This window comes from Erinaceus europaeus, chromosome 2 (assembly GCF_950295315.1).
Source record: "Erinaceus europaeus chromosome 2, mEriEur2.1, whole genome shotgun sequence".
Classification (NCBI taxonomy): domain Eukaryota; kingdom Metazoa; phylum Chordata; class Mammalia; order Eulipotyphla; family Erinaceidae; genus Erinaceus; species Erinaceus europaeus.
Window position 1 is genome coordinate 14,764,626 of NC_080163.1, and position 25,311 is coordinate 14,789,936.

The following is a 25,311-nucleotide window of genomic DNA, read 5'->3' on the forward strand; positions in this document are numbered from 1 at the left end:
AGCAGAAATAAATAGAAGAAGTCTGAGTCGCAACAGGGAGCATGACTATATATATATATATATATTTTCTAAATGCATCAGAAGAACACTTGCATGGGCTCTAGACGTGACCCTGATTCCCCTTCTTGAAGTGCAGAATTTGAAAACAAACAAACAAACAAACAAAACCCCCCTCATACCCACTCGCCCTGTGGGTCTATTAAGGGAAACAGAGCACACACAGAGTATCTCACCTCCCTTGAGTGTCATCACCTGCTCTTGCTTTGGCTCATGTGCTGTATTCATGAATGGCTACAGAGTCCGACATAGCAAATGTCTTTGAGTTTTCCGAATTGCCTCGTTATCTCATGATCTCACTCTCCTGTGGCCAGAAGGAGGATGGTGAGATGGACTGTGATTGGCAGGGACAGCTGCACAGTCACTGAGTCATGATGTCATTGACTTTGACATGACATGAGTCATTGACTTTGTTGGGAAAACTCAGTCATCTCTGTACTCAGTGTTCAGCAGGACCAGTTCTTTTCTGCAAACACACTGGGAGTTCCTGATGTGATCACACGACACATTTTGCAGTTACTGTCTACCACTGGGAGACTGAACAGAAAGATTCAGTAGTTTGCTGTCAGAAAAGACACGACGTGTTTTTCTCAGTAGAGAATTGAAGTGATAGGTTCATGAATGACCATGACTCCAACTGCTGATGGACCTTTATTTTTATTCTTAATGATTTAATATTAATTTAGAAAAATCATAAGATAACAGGGGTACAACTCTGCCCTGTTTCCACCACTAGAGTTCTGGATCCCCGATCTCTCTATTATAACCTACACCAGTTCTCCCATTGTTGCATATATGGGTTGACTATTATTTCTACAACTCTCTGTCTAGATTTGTATATATTTACCCCCACACCCTTTTAGTCTATAGTCCTATCTTCTCTCCCTCTCCAAGTCACACATACACCTATTATTACATCCACATGTCCCTCCCTCCCTTTTTCCTTGTCTCTCTCAGGTTCCTGATAGAGTTGGAGTTCAGAGCCCTCTGGTCATCTTTCTATCATGTCTCCCCCACTGGGAGTGTAGATTCAAATTCTTTTTGGGGCGCAGAAGGTGGGAGTTCTGGCTTCCTTAACTGCTTCTCCACTGGACATTGGGCATTGAATTACTTTTGGATACAATTCCATATATTTATGCTGCTATTTACTCAGCACTTATTTATTTCATGCCTACTATTTACAGGGCATTCCTTGAGTGGTAAAATATAAAAATTGTGGGCCAGTGATTTAGGTCATTTGGATAATGTCCTGTTTTGCTGCGCACATGGCCCAGATTTGAACCCAGCCCCCATGGCACTCAAGGAAGCTTTAGTGCTGTGGTCTCTTTCACTATCTCTGCCTCTCTACCTCTCTGTCTCTATCTAAGAGATAAAAGTTGTATTGCAGTTACAGCTGTCTGTGAACTCAAGCTGGCCATTACTTTGGAAATTCAACAAGGGCTCTTTCATTTTTATTAGGGATTTGATAACATTAGTGATAATTAAATTAGTGATTTAATATTTTAATAATTAAGATTGTGACCACCACCAGAGTTCTGTATCCCATCCTCTCCCATTGAAAGCTTCCCTATACTTTACCCCTCTGAGAGTATGGACCCGGGATCATTATGGGGTACAGAAGGTGGAAGGTCTGGCTTCTATAATCTATTCTCCACTGGTCATGGGTGTTGGCAGGTCGATCCATACCCCCAGCCTGTTTCTATCTTTCCCTAGTTGGGGAGGGGTAGGGTTCTGGGGAGGTGAGATTCCAGAACACATTGGTAAGGTTCATCTGCCCAGGTTGGTGTCATGGTAGCATCTGCAACCTGATGTTTGAAAAGCATTAAGATATAAAACAGAACAAAGTGTTGACATTGAACCCTCAGACTGAATGTCTGATGCCTCCTGACTGAGCTATCTGGGTGCTCTCATTCCAGCCCAGTCAAGATGTCCTTCCTTCTCCTCTCTGTCTTTCCTCTTCACAGATGATGGGCTTTGATCTCTAGAACTGAACTGAAACTGCTTCTCTGTGCCCCACCTCCTCATATCTGAAATGATCTTTGGTCTGAATTCATGGTCAATTTCAGGCACGTTGTCTTGGCACACAGTTCTTAAAAAGGCATGCTTTCCTGATTTTGTCATCCTCCCTTCCTTAAGTTTGGTTGTTACTTCTCTTTGCCCTTGTACTTATTACCTTTGATGGAGTTTTCCTTCTCTTCTGCAACCAAGATAACCAACGCTTGTTACCTCTCCTGCTGCTTTTAGGTTGGCTGTTCTCAGTGGAGGTCTTTAGATTTTTTAGGGGTCTCTAAGCTGTTTTCAGGGGACCCATGAGGTTAAAGAGATACCCACAATTGTACTAAGATGCTGATTCTCTTTTCTATTACATGAACATTAGCCACGAATGTTGCAAAAGGAAAAGTGAATAAAACACGATAGCATTTGGATTCAGGGACAAGATGTTGGTTTCACTTTAGGATGTTTTGGAGGAAGCGATTAAATTTGCATTTGGCTCACTTGTTTGAGTGCACGTATTATAGTACACAGGTCCTCGGTCCCTGCCTGCAGGAGAGAAGCTTCATGAATTGTGAAGAATTGTTGCAGGTGTGGTTCTTTCCTCTCCCTTTTTATCCCCCTCTTCCTTCTCCATCCTTCTATCTAATAATGAATTAGTTAAAATAATAATACATTTGCCTTTCATCAAAGGTCAGGCAAACTTTTAAAAATATTCTGTGTAAGAAAATTAAAATACATAAAAATACCCTGAGTGCCCAGAAACAATGTTTGCCTAAAAGAAACCCCTGTAAAAGTGTTTGAATTGCAAACTCTGTTGGTCTTTTAAAAAATTTTTTTCATGGGACATCATTTCTCTTTTAAAAATGAGAGACAAGTTTTAGTTATTCAGATATGGGTATGCAGTAGCAGTTTACTAGAAAATGAGCAAAGTAGACTTCCTGCAACTTTATTGAAAATGAAATAACAGTAGAACTTTCTTTCTTTCTTTCTCTCTCTCTCTTTTTCTGAAGGCTAAGAAAGGAGAGAGAAGGGGAGACAGAAGAGAAACAGAGATACCCAATAGCACTGATTCACCAGTCATAAAGCACCACCCCCACAGGTGATTATTGGGGATTTGAACCCAAGTCTCTGTGCATACTGATGAGTGCTCTCTACCAGATGTGCCGCCATTGCTTCACCAGCAGTAACACTTTCAAGAGAAAATTTAAAACTCATTCACCACAATGAATTTGGTGACTTTCTAGTACATAAAGAATCTTAGAGGCATAGTGCATAGTACTCACATACAAGAAGTCCTGGGCACAATCCCTCCCACCAGCAATTGCTAGAGCTGAATGATGCTCTGGCTAAGTAATAATAACAACAACAACAATAATAATAACAACTCTCTTATATTATTGATATTGTCAAAGAGTATGATTTTTCCAGGTTGCTTCATACAATCTTTCAATATTTGGAAAATGGATTTTAACTCAATGAATTTGTATTTTCCAAATGACCGGGGCTCAGTGTAACAAAGATCATATATATGGGTAAAATATCCATTCAAAGTGCAAAGAAGACCAGTGGATTTTAATGTAAGTAAATAAGAGAAGTTCGTGTCTGTGACTTCCAATTCTGTATTCCAGTTTTAGAAACTATCATTTGTTTAGACAAGAAGAATATACAACATTGTAACAGTTATTAAAATGCTCCTCCTTTCCCAACTATGTATCTGTGTAGGGTTAAATTTTCATATACTTTAATTTTTTTTTTTTTAATCTAGCCAGACCACTGCTCAGCTCTGGCTTATGGTGGTACAGGGCATTGAACCTGGGATTTGGAGCCTCAGGCATGAGAGCTTCTTTTTATAACCATTATGCTTTCTCCCCCCCACCCCCCCACACTTCAATCAATACAGTGTGAATACAAATACATGTGGATCCAGCTGTCTTCTATGAAGCTCAGCTACTGAAGGGACTTACAGGAGTAGAAAACATGGGCCCACTCTGACTTGATTATTCTAGTTTTAGAAAAGCTGTTTTCACAAAGACAGTGATGTCACTATCAGCTATTCTTGTTAAAAAAAATTAAACGAATGAAATTCAATGAGCCACCTTTTCTTTCTTTCTTCATGTTTTTATCGCTCTGAGGTTTTTTTCTTTTCTTTTCTTTCTATTTTATTTGCTAGGACAGAAAGAAATTGAGAGGGGAGGGAGAGATAGAAAGGAGAGAGAAAGAGAGACACCTGCACACCTGCTTCACTGCTTATAATGCATCCCCCCATTCAGGTGGGGAGTGAAGGCTTGAACCCAGGTCCTGGAGTAGTGTAATGTGTGTACTCAACCGTGTGTGTACCAACACCCACCGCTACCCCCACTTTCTTTTTTCTAATGTGGTGAACATCGGTAGACAGAACTACTAAAAACAAAATATTGTTTAAATTCTCTATCATTTTTAGAAGTGCAAATGAAGACTAAGGGATTTGAGAACTGCTGCTTGTTGGGAACCTGGTAGAAAACACACATTACCGTGCACAAGGACCTGGGTTCAAGCCCCCCTGTAGGGGGAAGCTTCAGGAGTGGTGAAGCATTGCTGCAAGTGCTCTTGCTTCTCTGTCTCTGGTGCCATCACACCAACTAGAACCCTCTACTTTTTTTTTTTCTTCCAGGGTTATCACTGGGGCTTGGTGCCTATACCATGAATCCACTGCTCCTGGAGACTATTTTTTTCCCCTTTTGTTGCCCTTGTTGTTTTATCGTTGTTGTGGTTATTATTGTTGTTGTTGTTGTTATTGCTGTCATTGTTGTTGGATAGGACAGAGAGAAATGGAGAGAGTTGGGGAAGACAGAGAGGGGAGAGAAAGAGAAACACCTGAAGACCTGCTTCACCACTTGTGAAGTGACGCCCCTGCAGGTGGGGAGCTGGGGGCTCGAACCTGGATCCTACTCTGGTCCTTGCGCTTTGCGCCACCTGCGCCTAACCCACTGCGCTATAGCCCAACTCCCATCTTCTTTCTTTTTAAACAGCTAATTTTAAAATTTTGTTTTATTGTTTAATATTTATTATTGGAAAGAGACAGAGAGAAATTGAGATGGTAGGGAGAGAGACAGAGAGACACCTGGAGTCCTGCTTCACCGCTTGTGAAGCTACCATGTAATCAATATACTAAAGATGATTTGATCAGATTAATGACTTGGGATATTAGTATCAATGCCCATTGTTGTTCTAAAATACAATGGAGACATAGAGCTTCATTGAGCATGTGAGAACTGTTCAAACTTTCATTAAAAGACCCCACTATTCCAAGGCTTTTGTAAATATTTTCACATATTTGTACTGTTTGGTGTTTACTCCTCTGTTTCGGGGGCTGTATTACCTACCATATCTTCTTTTATAAAGGCTGTCTATTTGTGACTCTCCTGCCAGTTTTCTGTATGACGAATAAAGATCCTATTATGATGATAGAAAACTGAACACATAGACTGAGCAAAGATCCCAGGTACTTATGGTGAAGTGAACTTTGTTTATTATTATTATGTATATGTATATTTTCATCTACTTGAAATACTGTGAACTGATTGATACATTTTCCACATACATTCTTCTTAGGTGAGGCATTATAGCTTAGTGTTTATGTGGTTAATAGTTGTGTGTACAAATAGTAAATAGAAGCAAGCAGAGATTTAAGGACTGCAAATAGTTCTGCTCCCTTTGCTGAATAATCCTGACTACAAGAGGATACCAGTTATCTCCACTTTTATATTGTACAGATGCTTTCTAGTGAGCGCTCGAAAAAAACTTTCTTTTCATAGTTCGTATAAATGTTTATTTGATAAAATACCCTATATTCTAGAAGCCTTTGTGCATCCTTTCACAATTTACCCTCCATCCCCACCCCCCTTCACTCCCCGCAAAAAAAAAAAAAAAAATTAAAAAAAACAGATTGGGAACATATCCTACCAAGGAGCTAGTCCAGTGATTTTTTTTTTTTAAAGTGTTGGGAAGTTTACATTCTTAGGAAGGCAAAGCAGAGAATACCATTCCATATTTGTATGTGTTCATTTTCTTACATCATGGTGCCTGTTTTATAGCCGCCCCGAGCAGTTACAGTGCTGCGTGGCTTCTTGTCTATGGAATCCCACTGGTATGCCAGTGCTTACAAATAATGGATTAGGGCCCTCATTCCTGTCGAAGACAGTTATTTATTCTAGGAATCTTTCCAAAGTCGCCAGGAATACTTTTTACTTTATTTATTTATTTATTTATTTATTTTTGCCTCCAAGGTTATTGCTGGGGCTCAGTGCCTGCACCATCAATCCACTGCTCCTGGAGGCCATTTTTTCCACTTTTGTTGCCCTTGTTGTTGTAGCCTTGTTGTGATTATTATTGTTGTTGTTGTTGATGTTGTTCGTTGTTGGATAGGACAGAGAGAAATGGAGAGAGGAGGGGAAGATAGAGACGGGGAGAGAAAGATACACACCTGCAGACCTGCTTCACTGCCTGAGAAGTGACTCCCCTGCAGGTGGGGAGCCAGAGGCTCGAACCTGGCTCCTACTCTGGTCCTTGCGCTTTGTACCACCTGTGCTTAACCCAAAGCGCTACCGCACGACCCCCTACTTTTTACTTTATGGTGAGTTGTTCTCTGAGGATAGGAACCCTCACCCCAAAAGAAATTTTTATTTCAGTATCTGGAGGTTCATTCGTAGAGAAGAACAAGAAGGTCCTTAGTCTCCAAACTAAAATTCAACTCTTATGTGGAATTTGTCTTTGAGGTACTGAGTATACTATAACCAACATAATAATAATAATAATATAATTCAGTGTCTACTTACATTGCTAACTCATGACTTGATTTACACACACAACTTATTTTTTTAAAAAAATCAAAAAAATCAGGGATAGGAGGTGGCACATCTGGTTAAGCAAACTCATGACAGTGTACAAGGACCTGGGTTCAAGCCCCTGGTCCCCACCTGGAGGGGAGATGCTTCACAAGTGGTGAAACAGGGCTGCAGGTGTTTCTCTGTCTCTTTCCCTCTCTATCTCCTCCTCCCCTCTCAATTTCTCTCTGTCTCTATCCAATAATAAATAAATAAATAAAAGGCTTTGAAAAAAAGTAAGCCACAAATTATTTATTATTAATTATTTGTGGTCATCACTTTCGCTGAACATAACAGAAATGTAGTCACTTATGTTTCTCAGTTTTCAGTTATGAAATGTGTACTCATTGAGAGAAAGATATAAAGTCTTACTTTCTTTAATTGAAAAAAAATTACAATTTGCATTAGGGATCCACCTCTCTGAGCCAACTTTCTCAGAGAGATAGAGAGAGAAGGAGAGACAGTTCCCTAAGTGCAGTGGTGTCTGGGTTCAGGTCTTTGTCACACGCATGACACAGCAGACACACTATCCAGTTGCCATGACTCATAGGCCCTCTGTAAAAATATTTCAAATCCTACAACTTTACTCATCATTTGAAATCTTCCTGCTCTGTTTAGTTTGTCACAAAATTCCTGAGGCTTCATTTCTCTGATAGAAAGTAGCCAGACAGGCAGTGGGCTATAGTTATGCTAATTTGCTTTCCCCCCCTCCATATTTATTTATTTATTTATTTATTTAAGAAAGGAGACATTAACAAAATCATAGGATGGGGGGGTACAACTCCACACAATTCCCACCACCCAATCTCCATACCCCATCCCCTCCCCTGATAGCTTTCCCATTCTCTATCCCTCTGGGAGCATGGACCCAGGGTCATTGTGGGTTGCAGAAGGTGGAAGGTCTGGCTTCTGTAATTGCTTCCCCGCTGAACATGGACGTTGACTAGTTGATCCATACTCCCAGTCTGCCTCTCTCTTTCCCTAGTAGGGTGGGTCTCTGGAGAAGCGGAGCTCCAGGACGCATTGGTGGGGTCTTCAGTGTAGGGAAGCCTGGCCGGCATCCTGATGGCATCTGGAACCTAGTAGCTGAAAAGAGAGTTAACATACAAAGCCAAACAAATTGTTGAAGAATTATGGACCCAAAGGTTGGAATAGTGGAGGTGAAGTGTTGGGGGGGTACTCACTGCAAACTCTAGTGTACTACTGCTTTCAGGTATATATTTGCCCTAGTTTATGGATATGAGTGAACATATGTTCTATCTCCTAGAACCTGGTCTATATCTAGGTTTTGGGACTTTGTTAGGAAGTGAGCCACCTGGGATGGAATTAGAGAATACTATGAAAGGAAAGGTCTCACCTGAGTGATGAAGCTGAAGGGTTGTCATTCCACACCTGAAGTCTCTGGACACAGTCTGAAGTGAAGCATGCTGGGGTGGCACTCGTTGTGTTGATTAGGTTGCAATCAGCAGATGCAATATTATTTGATAAGAATTGGGAGAAGCATACGGGAAAGTGGGCCCTACCCTATGGTTCCAGGACTGGGGGAAGTTTAGGCTCTATGGTGGAAATGTGAAGTTCCTGCTGTCTTAGGGTTCAAGAAGACAATGGTTAGTTATTGTTATCATCACATTATTTGGTAATTGGGTTAACTTTGAAAAGTCCCTTTGTTAGACATACAATCAATTTTTCCCCCTCTCATATTAATTAAATAGTGATTTATATGACTACAATTTAATAGGTGTGTACATAAACACCATTCCCACCACCAAAAGATTGTGTCCCATCCCACCCACCCACCCCCACCCCCAGCCCCCGTCGGCCCAGGAAGCCGCAATTTTACCCTCCCCCTCACCACAGGGTTTTTACTTTGGTGCCCTACTTTCAGTTTAGTTGGATCCTGCCTTTAGTTTCCCTTTCTGATCTTCTTTCTCAACTTCTGTTGATGAGTGGGATCATCCCATACTCATCTTTATCTTTCTGACTTAGCTCACTTAACATAATTCCTTCTAGCTCTGTCCAAGATGGGTCAGAGAAGGTGGGTTCATTGTTCTTAATAGCTGCATAGTATTCCATTGTGGATATATACCACAGCTTTCTCAGCCAGGTGTTGTTGGGCACCTGGGTTGCTTCCAGGTTTTAGCTATTATGAATTGTGCTGCTATGAACATAGGAGTACACACCTCTTTTTGGTTGGGTGTTATGGAGTCCTTGGGGTAGATCCCCAGGAGAGGAATTATATATTCTAATGGATACAGTGATAAAACTTAGGGAAGCCATTGTCTTGGTTCTGTCACTTACCTTGGCATCTTCCAAAAGAATAATTCAGTGAGTTAGGTCTGAAAATACAGCCCATGAGACAGGATTTAAAATAAAATTAAAAATATATATATAATGAATGATAAATGGGTGGGGTAGATAGCATAATGGTTATGCAGAGACTCTCATGCCTGAGGCCCCAAGGTCCCAGGTTCAATCCCCCACACCACCATAAATCAGAGATGAGCAGTTCTCTGGTAAAATAATAGTAATAATAATAATGGTAAAAAGTAAAGATAAAGAGAAGGTTCTAAAGGCTAGTAGAGGAAAAAGAGTCACCTGTAAGGTAAATCCCATAGGATTATCAGCTGTTTTTCTCTTTCTTTCTTTCTTCTTTTCTTTCTTTCTTTCTTTCTTTCTCTCTCTCTCTCTCTCTCTCTCTTTCTCTTTCTTTCTTTCTTTCTTTCTTTCTTTCTTTCTTTCTTCCTTTCTTTCTTTCTTTCTTTCTTTCTTGCCAGAAACTAAAGGCTAGAAAGGATGGTAGGATGTACTCAGAATTTGGAATAGAAAAAAAAGACCCCCAACCAAGAATACTTTATCCTGCTGGGTTATGCATTAGGTTTGAAAGAGATGTGAAGTGTTTTTCAGACAAGCAGTAACTGAAGGAACTCATTATCACTAAAGAAAACCTATAAGAAACACTACAGAGGCTCATGTAAAGTGAAAATATACAATGCCTCTTTTTCTTTTTCTATGACATCATCTCCCCAGACAATAACTTGGATCCGCCTGCATATCAGATTTCAGGCTCAGGGGGAAAAAAGAAAAAAAACCCCACAAATACTAGTATAGCCACAAGCCCTTTGGAATATAAGTAAAATATGCCTACTAGCTATCGACAAAATGGAGGACCCCCCCCCCCCAACAACTCTTCATCTGCACTATTCCAGCCTTTAGGTCCATGATTGCTCAACAATTTGTTTGGCTTTGTATGTTAACTCTCTTTTTAGCCACCAGGTTCCAGATGCTAGCATGATGCCGACCAGACTTCCCTGGACAGACAACCCCACCAATGTGTCCTGGAGCTCTGCTTCCCCAAAGCCCTTCCTACTAGGGAAAGAGAGAGAGGCAAGCTGGGAGTATGGATCGACCTGTCAATGCCCATGTTCAGTGGGGAAGCAATTACAGAAGCCAGACCTTCCACCTTCTGCATCCCACAATGACCTTGAGTCCATACTCTCAGAGGGTTAAAAAATAGGAAAGCTATCCCCAGGGGAGGGCATGGGATACAGAGTTCTGGTGGTAGAAATTGTGTGGAGTTGTACCCCTCTTATCCTATGGTTTAGTCAATGCTTGCTTTTTATAAATAAAAAAATTAAAGAAATATACATATATATATGTATATATAATGCCCTCCCCCACAGAGGGTAAACAAATGAAGGGAAACAAAGTCTATGGACTCAGACTGCAGAGCTGAACTAGCACAGAGATTCAGGGAGATAGGGAGTGGGGGTTGATCCAATGGACTTTGCTGGAGAGATATTGGTGCTGTAGTGGGGGTATTGGTGGTATAATCCATTGTGAGGAAGTGAGAAACTGTACTTCTAAAACATTTATTGGTTTTTAGACCAAGGTTGCTTCAAAACCAAATAAAAACAATTATAAAAACAACATAAACCAGTTTAAGCACAAAGGCCTGTGAGAACTCAAATGAGATACCAACCTGCTTCTCAGCTCAGGTAGACTTGGAAATGAAGAGATAATAAAAGAACAGACAAAGGAGCTTTTTCTCACTGAGCCAGAAAATTCTTTATTCATCAAACCAAATCTGCATAGCAAAGTCTATGAAAAATAATGTTGGTGAATTTCCCACAGAAGCCTTTAATTTTTCACTTGGTTGTAGTGAAATAAATCCTGGTATGAATCTAGAGGTCATAAGTAGTAGACCTTGTATCTGGTAATTAATTACATTAGCAGTATTTTTTTTTATTGAATAATGATTGAAAAGACCATAGGATAAGAGGGGTACAATTCTACACAGTTCCCACTACCAGAGCTCCATATCCCATCCCCTCCACTGGAATCTTTCCTATTCTTTATCCTTCTGGGAGCATGGATCCAGGATCATTATGAGGGGCAGAAGGTCAAACGTCTGGCTTCTGTAATTGCTTCTCTGCAGGACATGGGAGTTGGCAGGTTGATTCATACTCCCAGATTGTTTCTGTCTTTCCCTAGTGGGGCAGGTCTCTGAAGAGGTGAGGTTTCAGGACACATAAGTGAGGTTGTCTGTTCAGGGATGTCAGCTTGATGCCATGGTAGCATCTGCAACTTGGTTGTGGAATAATGGAGCAGTATCTTTGTTTTTAAATTTTTTAAATTAATTTATTTATAAAATGGAAATGCTGACAAGACCATAGGATAAGAGGGATACAGTTCCCACCACCAGAGTTCTGTATCCCATCCCCTCCCCTGATAGCATTCTATTCTTTAACCCTCTGGGAGTATGGACCCAGGGTCATTATGGAGTGCAGAAGGTGGAAGGTCTGGCTTCTATAATTGCTTCCCCACTCAACATCGGTGTTGGCAGGTTGATCCATATGGAGCAATATCTTTTTTAGCTAAGTAGTCTGATTCAGTTGAGGGATACTGAAAGGAAACTGTACTTTATGGGTAGGAACACACACATATCTGTCTAATGTATTAAGTATGGAATGAAGTCTTGAAGAGAATAATCTCAAAGAAAAGGAATTATGTTTCATATTCTCAGAGGTATGTTGTATCAAATAACAGTCTTTGAAAGATATTTATCCTAAATTTTCAATTTGTAATGTATTGGGTCATGATAGTGACCATTTTTCTTTTAAAAAATTTATTTTAGGGAGTCGGGCTGTAGCGCAGCGGGTTAAGTGCAGGTGACGCAAAGCACAAGGACCAGCATAAGGATCCCGGTTCGAACCCCGGCTCCCCACCTGCAGGGGAGTCGCTTCACAGGCGGTGAAGCAGGTCTGCAGGTGTCTGTCTTTCCTCCTCTCTGTCTTCCCCTCCTCTCTCCATTTCTCTCTGTCCTATCCAACAATGACGACAACAACAATAAAACAACAAGGGCAACAAAAGGGAATAAATAAATAAAATATTGAAAAATTTATTCTAATATTTATTTTAATATGAGAGGGAGGGAGAAAGAAAGAGGGAGAGACAGAGAGGGAGAGAGGGAGAGAGGAGAGAGAGAAAGAGAGAGAGGGAGAGGGAGAAGGAGAGAGAGAGAGGGAGAGAGAGAGGGAGAAGGAGAGAGGGAGAGAGAGGGGGGAGAGGGAGAGAGAAGGAGAGAGAGAGACGGAGAGGGAGAGAGAGGGAGAGGGAAAGGGAGAGAGAGGGAGAGAGAGAAGGAGAGGGAGAGAGAGAGGGAGAGAGAGAGAAGGAGAGGGAGAGAGAGGGAGAGAGAGAGAGAGAGAGAGGGAGAAAGAGAGAGAGAGAGAGAAAGAAAGGAACAGAGACAAGAGCACTGTTCAGATTTGGCTTATGGTCGTACGGGGGGGGGGGGGGACTTTGGAGCCTCAGGCACAACCTGAGGCTTTGCATAACCATTATTGCTGTCTCCCTCACCCAAAATAGACTATTAGGGTGACCACAACCTTTGGAGCCAGATTCCTTGGATTTAAATTCTGGCTTTAGCTGTGTGTGATTTCAGGCCAAGTACCTATTTTTTCTGAGTTTCAGTTTTCTCATCTACAAAATCAAAGTATTTATTCCCAGTTCCTCTGAATTATATACAAGGGGGAGCTGAGTCACACTTCTCTACTAGGTATTATATGGATAAATGAAGTCATTGCACTGCATTGGTTTGTGGATAGCAAAGCCCTATGATAAATCCCCCCTTTTTTATTTATTTAAAAAAGGAAACACTGACAAAACCATAGGATAAAAGGGGCATAATTTCATGTAGTTTCCACCACCAGATCTCCGTATCCCATCCCCTCCCCTGATAGTTTTCCTATTCTTTATCCCTCTGGGAGTATGGACCCAGGGTCATTGTGGGGTGCAGAAGGTGGAAGGTCTGGCTTCTGTAATTGCTTCTCCATTGAACATGGGCATTGACTGGTTGATCCATACTCCCAGTCTGCCTCTCTCTTTCTTTAGTAGGATGGGGCTCTGGAGAAGCAGAGCTCCAGGACATATTGGTGGGGTTGTCTGTCCAGGGAAGTCTGGTTGGCATCATGCTGGCATCTGGAACCTGGCGGCTGAAAAGAGAATTAACATACAAAGCCAAACAAATTGTTGAGCAATCATGGACATAAAGGCTGGAATAGTGCAGAGGAAGTGTTGGGGGGTATTCACTGCAGACTATTGTGTACTTCTGCTTTCAGGTATGTATTTTGCCCTAGTTTATGGATATGTGTGAATTTTTAAGCAGTCTTACTGAGAATAGAGAAAAAGTAGTCTTAGAGACAAACCCTTGTAGCAAAGAAGGTATGGTCTATTTGGCATGCGTCCGGAGGGGGGAATTAACAACTTCCTGCTGTTCAGATAAATGTAAAAGGCCAATGAAACATCACAGCAGTTGTTGATTCTGGATGTTAATCTCAGAATGTATCCTCTGAAGGAATGATAAGGTTGCCTATTCGGATAGCATTGAAAGCTCTACTTGACAAGCTAAAGATGAACTGCTCTTTCCCCGTTAAGCAACACATGTTTGGATGATAGACGGCTCTGTTAAGCTAGGGATCTGTTTCTTTTCTGAAGACCTATTTTTCATCTTGCTCTGCAATGTTATGACACTGCTTAAAAATTCAGGTGACTTATTGCTAAGGATCCCCCATGATTTAGTTTTTAAGGTACAAGGCATAATAATATGTATGTTTTGTCAATTTAAAACCTCTTTGCTTCACCAAAGGATGAATTTCCTATTTGTATCCTAGTATGTCTAACTCCATTGAATTGTTTTATGCTTCAAAAAATGCTTTATCATCTACCTAATCTTATTGTATAGAGTAAGAAATACAATTAAGTTAAATCCCAACTTAAAGGTTCATTCCTGGATGTATCCTTGACCTGTTGATAATTCTCTGATGAGTCTCCACTTCTGTGGTGGTTCCATGCAAAACAAAAGGAGACAGATAGATTTTGCAATTTAATAGCTATTTTTTTCAAAAATTAGGTGAATATTTTCTTTCTCATTGCTTCTTTACCAAAGTTTCTGAAGTACTGAGTTCATCTAATTTCTGCAGTATGAAAATGAGTGTGTTCTTTTAAAATAAATGAGATTGATTTGCTTAAGAAAGAGTTGAAAGCCATCTATAGACAATTTAAGACAATTAAAGGATAGATCCTTGCAGAACAAAATTGACTGAGTCACCTCAGTTTTCTGTAGTAGTACTGTTTTCATATAACAAACATTTCAAGGGTACACAGGTTGGTAAAATAGCAGACTTGGAGAGTGTGTTGCTTTGCCAATTATACAACCCAGGTTCAAGATGAGTGCACCACCTGCACTGAGGGAAGTTTTGGTGTTGTGTGCTGTTTCACTTTCTCTCCATCTCTGTTTCTTTTAAAAAAAAAAATCACTTGAAATGTAAATGCACTTGGAAGGCTGGGCCATGGCACACCTAGTTAAGTGCACATAGTATTAAGTGCAAGAACCCATGCAAGGATCCGGGTTCCAGCCCCAGCTCCCCACCTGCAGGGGAGGACCCTTCATAAGTAGTGAAGCTGATCACAGGTGTCTCTCTCCCTCTCTATCTCCCCTTTCTATCTCTCTCAATGTCTCTCTATCCTATCCAATAAAATGGAAAAAAATGGCCACCAGAGCAGTGGATTTGTAGTACCTGCGCCAAGCCCCATCGATAACCCTGGAGGAAAGAAAAAAACGTAAATGCACTTGTAGATATAAACTTTGTGTCTACATCATCAGCATGTTATCATCTTGGCATATTCATCAAAATGTCAGCAAAAATTAATAGGTAACTGTTAGGATAAATTGAAATGTATTTCATGCTCATTCAGTAGTGTGGCTGACTATGAAAGCGTTCATCAAGAAGTACTGCTCTCTGGACTCGAAAACATAATTTTAGTAATCTGAGAGGAATCACCTTATAGGAAAATATTTCAAGTGGCATCTGAAAGGGTTCTCAGATTTGAGATCGTATGACCACTATGTGTCCACTGCTCCTGGAGGCTCTTTTTTGATTTTTTAAAATAGTACAGAGAGAAATGGAGAGAGGAGAGGAAGACAGAGGGGGAGAGTAAGATAGACACTACTTGTGAATCGACCCCCCTGTAGGTGGGGAACTGGGAAGCTGGAACCTGCATCCTTGCATGAGTACTTGCACTTTGTACTATGTGCGCTTAACCCAATGTGCCACTGCCAAACCCTATTATTATTTTCTTTTTGAAAAATTCTTTCTTTTTTAAACTTTCTCTCTTTTATGCTGAAGTTTGCTTAGTACCCAGTCTTGAGTCTTTGATTTTCAATCTAATATATTTTATCCCATTTCTCATAGTTTTTAATATCTTGACTGTCTTACTTCCTCCGTGATACAAGGATGACTCTCACCACTTCTTTTAGCTACACGGTTCTCTTCTGATTGTTTAACAATTTGTTTGGCTTTGTATGGTAACTCTCTTTTCAGTCACCAGGTTCCAGATGCTAGCATGATGCCAACCAGACTTCCCTCCCAATGTGCCTTGGGGGCTCCACTTCCCCAGAGCCCTGCCCCACTAGGGAAAGAGAGAGGCAGCCTGGGAATTGACCTGTCAACACCCATGTTCAGCAGGGAAGCAATTACAGAAGCCAGACTGTCCACCTTCTGCATCCCACAATGACCTTGGGTCCATACTCCCAGAGGGCTAAAGACTAGGAAAGCTATTAGGGGAGCGGATGGGATATGGAGTTCTGGTGGTGGAAATTGTGTGGGGTTGTACCCTTCTTTTCCTATGGTTTTGTCAGTGTTGCCTTTTTATAAATTAAAAATTAAAAAAAATTATCTCCCTGTTCTGGATCTCCTCTCACAGCTCATGTACCACCCACCACAACAACAGAATGGGCTTCAGCATTCCATCTTAAGGGGCGGCATCATCACTTTCAGACTGGAGTCAAACTCCACAAAGTGAAATAGTAGTAATCATTATTGCTGTTTTTGTTTTTATGTCTGACTTCACCACTGGAGGCTACCTTTTTCTTTTTAACAAAAATGTTTATCCTTTTTATTGATTCATTGGATAGAGACCGCCAGAAATTGGGAGGGGGAGGAAAATAAAGAGAGATTCAGAGAGACACCTGCAGCACCACTTCTCCACTGGTGACGCATCCCCCAACCCTGCAGGTGGGGACCGGGGACTTAAACTCTGGTCCTTGTACATTGTAACATGTGTGCTCAACCAGGTGTGCCACTGCTCTGCCCCAGACTGCCTTTTCCAGAAAGAGAGAGAGACAGAAGCCAAGAAGAAACCAGGGCAAACCCTAGGACATCAGAGCTTCCTCCAGTGCCTGAATACTCTGATATGGAGTACTGGGGCTTAAATGTTAAGCTGTGCTCATGACAAGGCAGAGGTCTTACTGAGTGCTATCTTAGAACTTGGTCCCAATCTTTTTATTTATTTTATTTTTATTTATACAATGGAAGTATTGACAAGACTATAGTATGAGAGGGGTACATTTCCACACAGTTCCCACCACCAGAGTTCCTAGTGTAAGCTTTCGTATTCTTTATCCTTCTGGGAGCATGGACCCAGGATCATTATGGGGTGCAGAAGGTGGAAGGTCTGGCTTCTGTAATTGCTTCCCTGCTGAACATGGGCGTTGACAGGTCGATCCATACTCCCAGCCTGTCTCTCTCTTTCCCTAGTGGGGCAGGGATCTGGGGAGGCGGGGCTCCAGGACACATTGGTGGGGTCTTCTGCCTTGGAAGTCCAGTTGGCATCATGGTAGCATCTGGAACTTGTGGCTGAAAAAGAGTTAAGATATAATGCAGAACAAATTGTTGACTAATTATTAACCTAAAGGCAAGAGTATTGCAGATGAAGATTTGGGGTCTCCATTTTGGAAAAAGCAAGTAGGTCTATTTTAGGTATATTCCAAGGGGCCCATGACTTTACTGGTTTTTGCCTTTCCCTGACATCTAGTGTGCAGGTGGACCCAGATTATTGTCTGAGGAGATGGTGGTCATAGTTGGAAAAAGGACTAGAAAGCTGGACCAGGGAAGAGAGTATTGAGAAATATATATATATATATGTATATGGAAAATATATAAATATTGTTAACTGTAAGCCCCATTGATTTGAACTGGGATCCATATTCAGCACAGGAGCCTATGTCACTTTTTCTTTTACTGCATACTAATTTGAACATCTGTCTTTACCATCATACTCTTTCTTTTTCCTATTTCCTTTACCATAGAATTATTTCCCCCTTTGTTCTTTGTATTTTCAATGCTGTGGACCAAATGTTGACTTTATGATACATTATGAGTTGTATGTGAGAGGGGTAAGAAGTGATTAAGATGTGTTTGCCCTACTCCACTTAGGAAATACAGGCTGGGGGTATGGATTGGTCTGTCAATGCCCATGTCCAGTGGAGAAGCAATTACAGAAGCCAGACCTTCCACCTTCTGCACTCCATAATGATCTTTGTTCCATACTTCCAGCGAGATAAATAGGGAAACTTCCAATGAAGGGGATGGGACACAGAACTCTGGTGGTGGGAACTGTGTGGAATTGTATCCTTCTTATCCCACAATCTTGTCAATAATTATTAAATCACTAATAAAAAAAAGATTTTTTTTCCCCACTAGGGTTATACCTGGGGCTTGGTGCCTGCACATGAATTCAAGTGCTCCAGGTGGCCATTTTTCCTTCTTTTTTTTTTTCTTTCTATTTTTACAGGTGCGGAGCCGGGGGCTCAAACCAGAATCCTTATGCTGGTTCTTGTGCTTTGCACTATGTGTGCTTAACCCGCTGTGCTACCTACCGCCCAACTCCCAGAATAAGATGGTCTTATAAGCTGACAGATGAATTGAAAATCAAGGCCAATGCTACAATTTTGTACATTGATTTCCCTTTTTTTGAATAGAATAAAAAATTCTCAGAGATGGTAGGTTTCTTTTCCCCCACAAATTATAGGATTCTAACTCTCACTTTTTTATTTTCCATTCTACTCAGATTCGAAGTCAGAGCAAAGCCTCTGGGTCTGGTCTCTGTGAGGGGGACGAAGTGGTTTCTATCAATGGCAACCCCTGTGAGGACCTCACTTACCCTGAAGTGATCAAGCTCATGGACAGCGTAACGGACTCACTCCAAATGCTCATCAAAAGGTACAAGACATTTGTTGGGGTGTATAGTTTCTCTTGAAGTTAGATGCCAACAAATATAACTTTGTGGTGTGTGTGTGTGTGTGTGTGTGTGTGTGTGTAGTTTCTCATTTATAGGGAAATTGGAGATGTTCTGTCAGTCAGTATAGTTAAATAGAAATTGCAGTGTGAATAAAATGCCAGTTTAGAGCAACTAAGTTGTCTGCCTACAAGAGAAATTAGAGTCAGGTAAGTTAAAATTACTAAGTATGTTAGAATACAAGATTTGTATGCCTGAGACATCCCAGATTCAATCCCCAGCACCACCATAACCCAGAGATGAACAGTACTCTGGTCTCTCCCTCTCTCATAAAATTAATCTTTCTAAAGTACAAAATAGATGGTAAAGGAGGCAGGCGGTGGCACACCTGGTTAAGCACACACATACACACATTTATTGTGTTAGGTCCCTAGTTCAAGCTCCTGATCCCCACGAGCAAGGGCAAAACTTCACAAGTGGTGATATAAGTGTCTGTCTGTCTCTCCCCCCCTCCTTTTATTAAACAGAGCACTGTGCAGCTCTGGTTATGGTTCTTTGGGGGATTGAACCTGGTACTTTGGAACCTCAGGCATGAGAGTCTTTGCATAATCATTATGCTATCTACCCCTACCCTGTCTCTTTCCCTATCTCTCCCTCTTTTATCAATTTCTCGCTGTCTCAATCCAGTAATAAATAAATAAAAATAAAAGACTTCTTTAAAAATAATTGATAAGTAACTTGAAAATCTTTGCAGATAAACAGAGAACTCAAGTGGTAGGTTTGTTAACTTGTACACACACATACATGAGTACGATGCTAGACCCCCTGAAAACTTATTATTTTGTAAACCACTATTAAATAACTCATAAATTTAAAAGTAGTTTCACTCCTTTTAGTTGGGAACAAGATGAAATTCTTTCATTATGGAAAACATTAAGTCTTCTTGCTAATACTGAGTGCTTATCAAACAGTTTTATATGAGGCTTATTAATGAAAGTCATGAGCATTTTACATGGTTAATAAAAATGTGTAAGTAAAAAAATCTAAAAGCTTTGAAAATAAAAAAAAATCTGTTTTGAACATCTTTCTTAGGTATTTTGAACTAGTTCCTTGGAAAGCTCGGTACATTGAACACGATTTAATACTTTTAGGCAGCTTTTCTTGGGGGGGGGGAGTTGAGTATCACTAAATCACAATACACACATTTACAGATGAATTAAAATATCTCACTGTTAAATTACTACACAGCGTAATAATTGTTTATGGAAAGAAGATTTTGTGCTTAGAGGAAGACAAAAACCAATTGTGTGAGCATGGGCACCACATAGTTCCCACCACCAGAACTCCGTATCCCATCCCCTCCCTTGATAGCTTCCCTATTCTCTATCCCTCTGGGAGTATGAACCCAAGGTCACTGTGGGATGCAGAAGGTTGAAAGTCTGGCCTTTGTAATTGCTTCCCCACTGATCATAGACATTGACAGGTTGATCCATACTCCCAGCCTTTTTTAAACATTGAAGTCATCTTTAAACAATGAAGAAAAAAATGAAGGCAATTACGAAAAAAAAAAAAAAATCTGGTGCATCAACATTAATTTTTTTATTTTTAAATGATTGGGTGGTAGCAATGCTTGGTTAAGCGCACCTAGTGCAAAGAGCAGGGATCAGTGCAAGGATCCTGGTTTGAGTCCCTGGCTCCCCACCTGTGGGGGGAGGTTGCTTCATAAGCGGTGAAATAGGTCTGTAGGTATCTATCTTTCTCTCTTCTTCTCTATCTTCCCCTCCTCTCTCAATTTCTCTCTGTCCTATCCAACAACCACAAGAAAAACAATACAAACAACGACAATGGGGGGAAAAAAGATGGCCACCAGGAGCAGTGGATTCATAGTGCAGGCACTGAGCTCCAGCAAAGTGATAATCCTGGAGGCAAAAAAGAAATATTTACTAATGGATAGAGACAGAGATAATTGAGAGGGTGAAGGGGAAATAAAGAGAGAGTGGGAAAGAGAGACACCTGCAGACCTGCTACATCACTCGTGAAGCTTTCCTCCTGCATGTGGGGTGCAGGGTCTTGAACCTGGGTCCTTGCACATTGTAATGTGTGTATTTAATCAGGTGTGCCACCCACCTGGCCCCAAGCATCACTATTTTTACAGTGTGCAAATCACAGTAAAACTCAATACAAACTTTACAGTTGTGGCTTTGACCACTGCATTATGAAGAATTCAGAATAGGAATGTCTGATTTCATGGAGAATAATCTACTAGAAAATGTCAGTGGCTATCACACCGAAAGTCTCAAAGTATTCCAGGTTTTGCCTTCATTCTGCAAAAACACTAGCATGATATTTAATATGATTCTACTTCTCTACAAACATGAGAATAGGGTACACATCTTCTGAAAATAAAAGAAGTCTACTGTTGTTAAAACCTCCCAGGATAGAATTGGAATACATATATATATATATATATATATTTAATAATGATCAAAAAGATTGTGGGATAAGAGTGGTACAATTCCATATAATCCCCACCACTAAAGTCCCATCGTATCCCATCTCGTCCATTGGAAGCTTCCTTATTCTTTATCCCTTTGGGAGTATGGACCAAAGATCTTTATGGGATGCAGAGGTAGTAGGCTTCTGTAATTGCTTCTCCACTAGACATGGGCTTTGACAGGTAGAATTGGACTTTTAATAGTGAGCTGAATGTTGCATTTATACGTGTTGAATTTCAACAGTGCTTGCTTAAAACTTACATAATGTTATAATCCAGTGCTTTTTTTTTTCAATAAAAAATGGAGAAAGAGCTCACTCATGCAGCCTATTCAGTTGAAGCCTTTAACGTCCTACTTATTATACAGGTGTCATTCCCTTCTGAAGCAAACCCATCAGGAATATGGTAAAGTGTAGTCACGGTTATATTACCAGGTGTTAATCACAGAAGTCTGCGGACCGTTCCATTTCTATAAAGGCTTCAACACATCCAAAATGGGGCACACATTCTATTTGTGCCATTGCTGACTTAACAAGGCCAGTTTCTCTGGAACACATTTATTGTCTGGGACATCTCCTACCTGTTTCTTGTTGTCATCATGATGCTGTCAGCAAATCCTTAGTGGGTGAGCACAAAGTTCTAGATCCAGTTTTATTTTCAGAAATAGGTTGGAAACTGTTCTCTGCTCCTAATTGGATGCCTGAATATTATTTTCTCTTGACTGTTCACAAAATATGAATAGTTAATGAGATTAAAAAGAATCTAAGATTTAAAAACAGCCCCAAAGTAGTCATCAAAACTTCTCACCAACACTTTTGTATCTGAGCGTTTCCTAGAAGACAGATGTTTCTTTCACTCATATAACTGTCATCTTTCACTAGAGGGTACACATTTGGGTGCTGGGTGGTGACACACCTGGTTAAGTGCATATAGTACTAAGTGCAAGGACTTGTGCAAGGATCCCAGTTCAAGCCCCCCAGCTTCCCACCTGTGGGGGGGTCACTTCACAAGTGGTGAAGCAGGTATGCAGGTGTCTGTCTTTCTCTTCCCCTTTCTATCACCCCTCCCATCACAATTTCTTATAGAGTAAAAAATGATAGGGGCTGGGGGCAGGAAAAAAATCCCCCAGAAGCAGTGTATTTGTAGTGCTGGCACCAAGCCCCAGCAGTTGGAAGCAAAAACAAACAAACAAACAAATAAATAAATACAGAGTACACATTTTACCTAATTTGGGCTATTGAATAGCTGGGCCAGACTGTGTTAAAAGACTCCTTTAATGTTAAGACTAATAAATTTCACTAAGGTGACAAGAATTTAAATAGTTGTGGCATAAACTGTGGAGTTAAATACCTATGTCGATAGTAGAAATTAATATCTTAAGGTATAAAGCTTTAGCCACTGATGTTTTGCCACGATTTTCATTCGTGTAGATTCATTTTTTTCAGGCTACCACTAAATGTTAACATTTATTTGATCCATTTGCCTGTGTTGCAGGCTGTAAGGATGGAGTGAAGTCAGGTTATTCTTCTCAACTTCATCATTCATTGCTAACATCATTCAAAGTGACTTAATCTACTTCTGTCCTGAGGCCTTCCCAAATGAAGGCTTTATGACCTTTTGGTACTCTCAAATTCAGTTACATAGAGTTTACAAATTATATTCTATGTAAGGGAGATCTAATTTGCTGTCATCATGTTTTTAAATACAATTTTTAATGGTGTTTATATTACCAGAAAGCTTTACAGATTCCTTGTGTAGAGAAGGCTATCATTCCATTTGATTGTGTTTGTTTGGGCTAGCTTTCTTTTAATTTTTTTTAATTTATTTTTTATTTAAGAAAGGATAAATTAACAAAACCATAGGGTAGGAGGGGTACAACTCCACATAATTCCCACCACCCAATCTCCATATCCCATCCCCTCCCCTGATAGCTTTCCCATTCTCTATCCCCCAGTCCTGGAACCTTTTAAATGTTTTTATTATCTTTATTTATTTATTGGATTAAGACAGCCAGAAATTGAAAGGGAAGGGGGTGATAGAGAGGGAAAGTCAGAGAGACAACTGCAACATTGCTTCACCACTCTTGAACCTTTCCCCTTCTTCTTCTAGCGTTTGCCCTTCTTCCGTAGCCAGTCAACAGCGTCAGGTTGAGCCTGATGTAAAGTTTCGAGACCTCCTTTGAATCTGGAGAGGTGGCAGTCGTTGACTATGTGGGTCATAGTCTGTCTGTAGCCGCAGGGGCAGTTCGGGTCGTCTCTGGCTCCCCAGCGATGGAACATAGCGGCGCACCGGCCATGGCCTGTTCGATAGTGATGGAGGAGGGCCCGATCATAACGTGCTAGGTCAAAGCCGGGTTGACGCTTGCAGGGGTCTGTGATGAGGTGTTTGTTCTTTACCTCAGCTGACTGCCTTATAGGTAGGGACCAGGGACTCGAACCTGGGTCTTTGTGCATTGTAACATGTGTACTCAATCAGGTGTGCCACCACCCAGCCCCAGCTTTATTTTTCTGATTTCAGTCAAAAGCAAAAATTAGGCATTATTATTTTGAATATTGGTCTGTGTTTTATTACCACCCAAATTCTTTTTATTAACTTTTTTAATTTTTATTTTTGTACTGTCTTTATTTATTTATTGGATAGAGACAGCCAGAAATCAAGAGGGAAAGGGGAGATAGAGAGGGAAACAGAGAGACAGAAAGACACCTGCAACACTGCTTCATCACTTGCAAAGCTTCCAGGTGGGGGCTGGGGGGTCTGGAACCTGGGTCCTTGCACACTGTAATATGTGTGCTGAACCAGGTACACCGCCACCTGGCCCCTACCACTCAAATTCTAGGGTAGTTTTCCATAATAGAAACAGGGTAGTCTGGGGGAGATGGCTCAGTACTAGACCATAGGAGTTGGATGCAGAAAACCCGGGTTAAATCCCTGGCTCCACATCTGCCAGAGTATTTATCTGGCTCTTCCTCCCTCTCCTAAATAAATAAATAAATATTTTCAGTGAATGGAAGTAGGGGCTTGCTTCCTCCACTGGGTTATTCTGCACTAGTCAGGGTTATATGTAAGAGGAAGAAAGGGACAGAAAGAGTCATTGTTAGTTCCTTTAAAGGAAAAAAAAAAGAAAAAAAAACAATATCGGGGTTGGGGACACAACATAAGGGTTATGCAAAAGACTCTCATGCCTGAGTCTTTGAGGTCCCAGGTTCAACCCCCAGCACCACCATAAGCCAGAGCTCAGAGCTGAGCAGTGCCCTGGTTTCTGCCTCCCTCCCCCTCTCTCTAAAATGAGTTATTTTTTTAAAATGACAAGTGTGGGGGTTGAGTGGTAGCACAGTGGCTTAAGAGCACGTGGCACGAAGTGCAAGGACTGGCGCAAGGATCCCAGTTTGAGCCCCCGGATGCCCCCCCTGCAGGAAAGTCACTTCACAGGTGGTGAAGCAGGTCTGCAGGTGTCTTTCTCTCCCCCTCTCTGTCTTCCCCTCCTCTCTCCATTTCTCTCTGTCCTATCCAACAATGACGACATCAATAACAACAACAATAACTACAACAATGAAAAACAAGGGCAACAAAAGGGGGGAAAGCTTTTTAAAAATGACAAGTGCAAGAAATGAAGGCAAGACGTACAACTTCATCTGTGAAAGATTTTCTCAAAGCAGCTGAAAGCCTTAGAGTCTTTAGCAAGTTGTTAACTTCTGAACTGACATTACTTGTTACAAACCTAAATTTGCCCAAACCCACTGGGAATGATGAGAGCGGAAAAAAAAAAAAAATCAAAGGACTGTAGTATATGTCTCCTGGGTCCTTGGCAAAAAGATAAAGGAGCGAGGAGCACTTTTGACTTCAGAAATCCTAAATGGAAAATAGTCCAAGAGACAGATTCAGATCAGAGAAGGGGAAGCGATCTTAGATTATAAATACTCCATGATGCAATGGTTCATTGCAGCATGGGCAGAATCTCTCTTTACACAAGAGTACTGGGCTGGGGTCCACTTATTACGAAACATTTGCTCACCGGAGCTTAAAAACAGCTTCTATTTCATTCCTTTTAAGAAAGCAGAGCCTCTAAAAGGATTACTTGAATTGTCGATATACTAACGTAGCTCTGAAGTTGCTCAGTCTGTTTATGTGCGTTGGATTACCCAGGCTTATACTTAGTCAATAAGACGTCAAAATATTTTGTTACCTTAGAACAAATATGGTTTCTTTCTCACACACACACACACACACACACACACACACACACACACCACCCACAAAGGGCATGCATGAGATTAAAATCTGTGACTTAAAAAAAACAAAAGCTGCATTTAGTTGATTTTAGTTTCA

At 40.9% G+C, this 25,311-nt stretch overlaps 1 protein-coding gene across 2 annotated transcripts in view; it reads left to right on the forward strand.

Annotated features, from left to right (window-relative positions):
• Positions 1–25,311, forward strand: part of SYNPO2 (synaptopodin 2) — a 246,996-nt gene that overhangs the window by 181,554 nt on the left and 40,131 nt on the right. For both annotated transcript variants that reach the window (XM_007525487.3, XM_060177092.1), the window contains exon 2: positions 18,324–18,475. In XM_007525487.3, the coding sequence (XP_007525549.1) occupies positions 18,324–18,475 (152 nt within the window). The remainder of the gene's footprint in view (positions 1–18,323; positions 18,476–25,311) is intronic.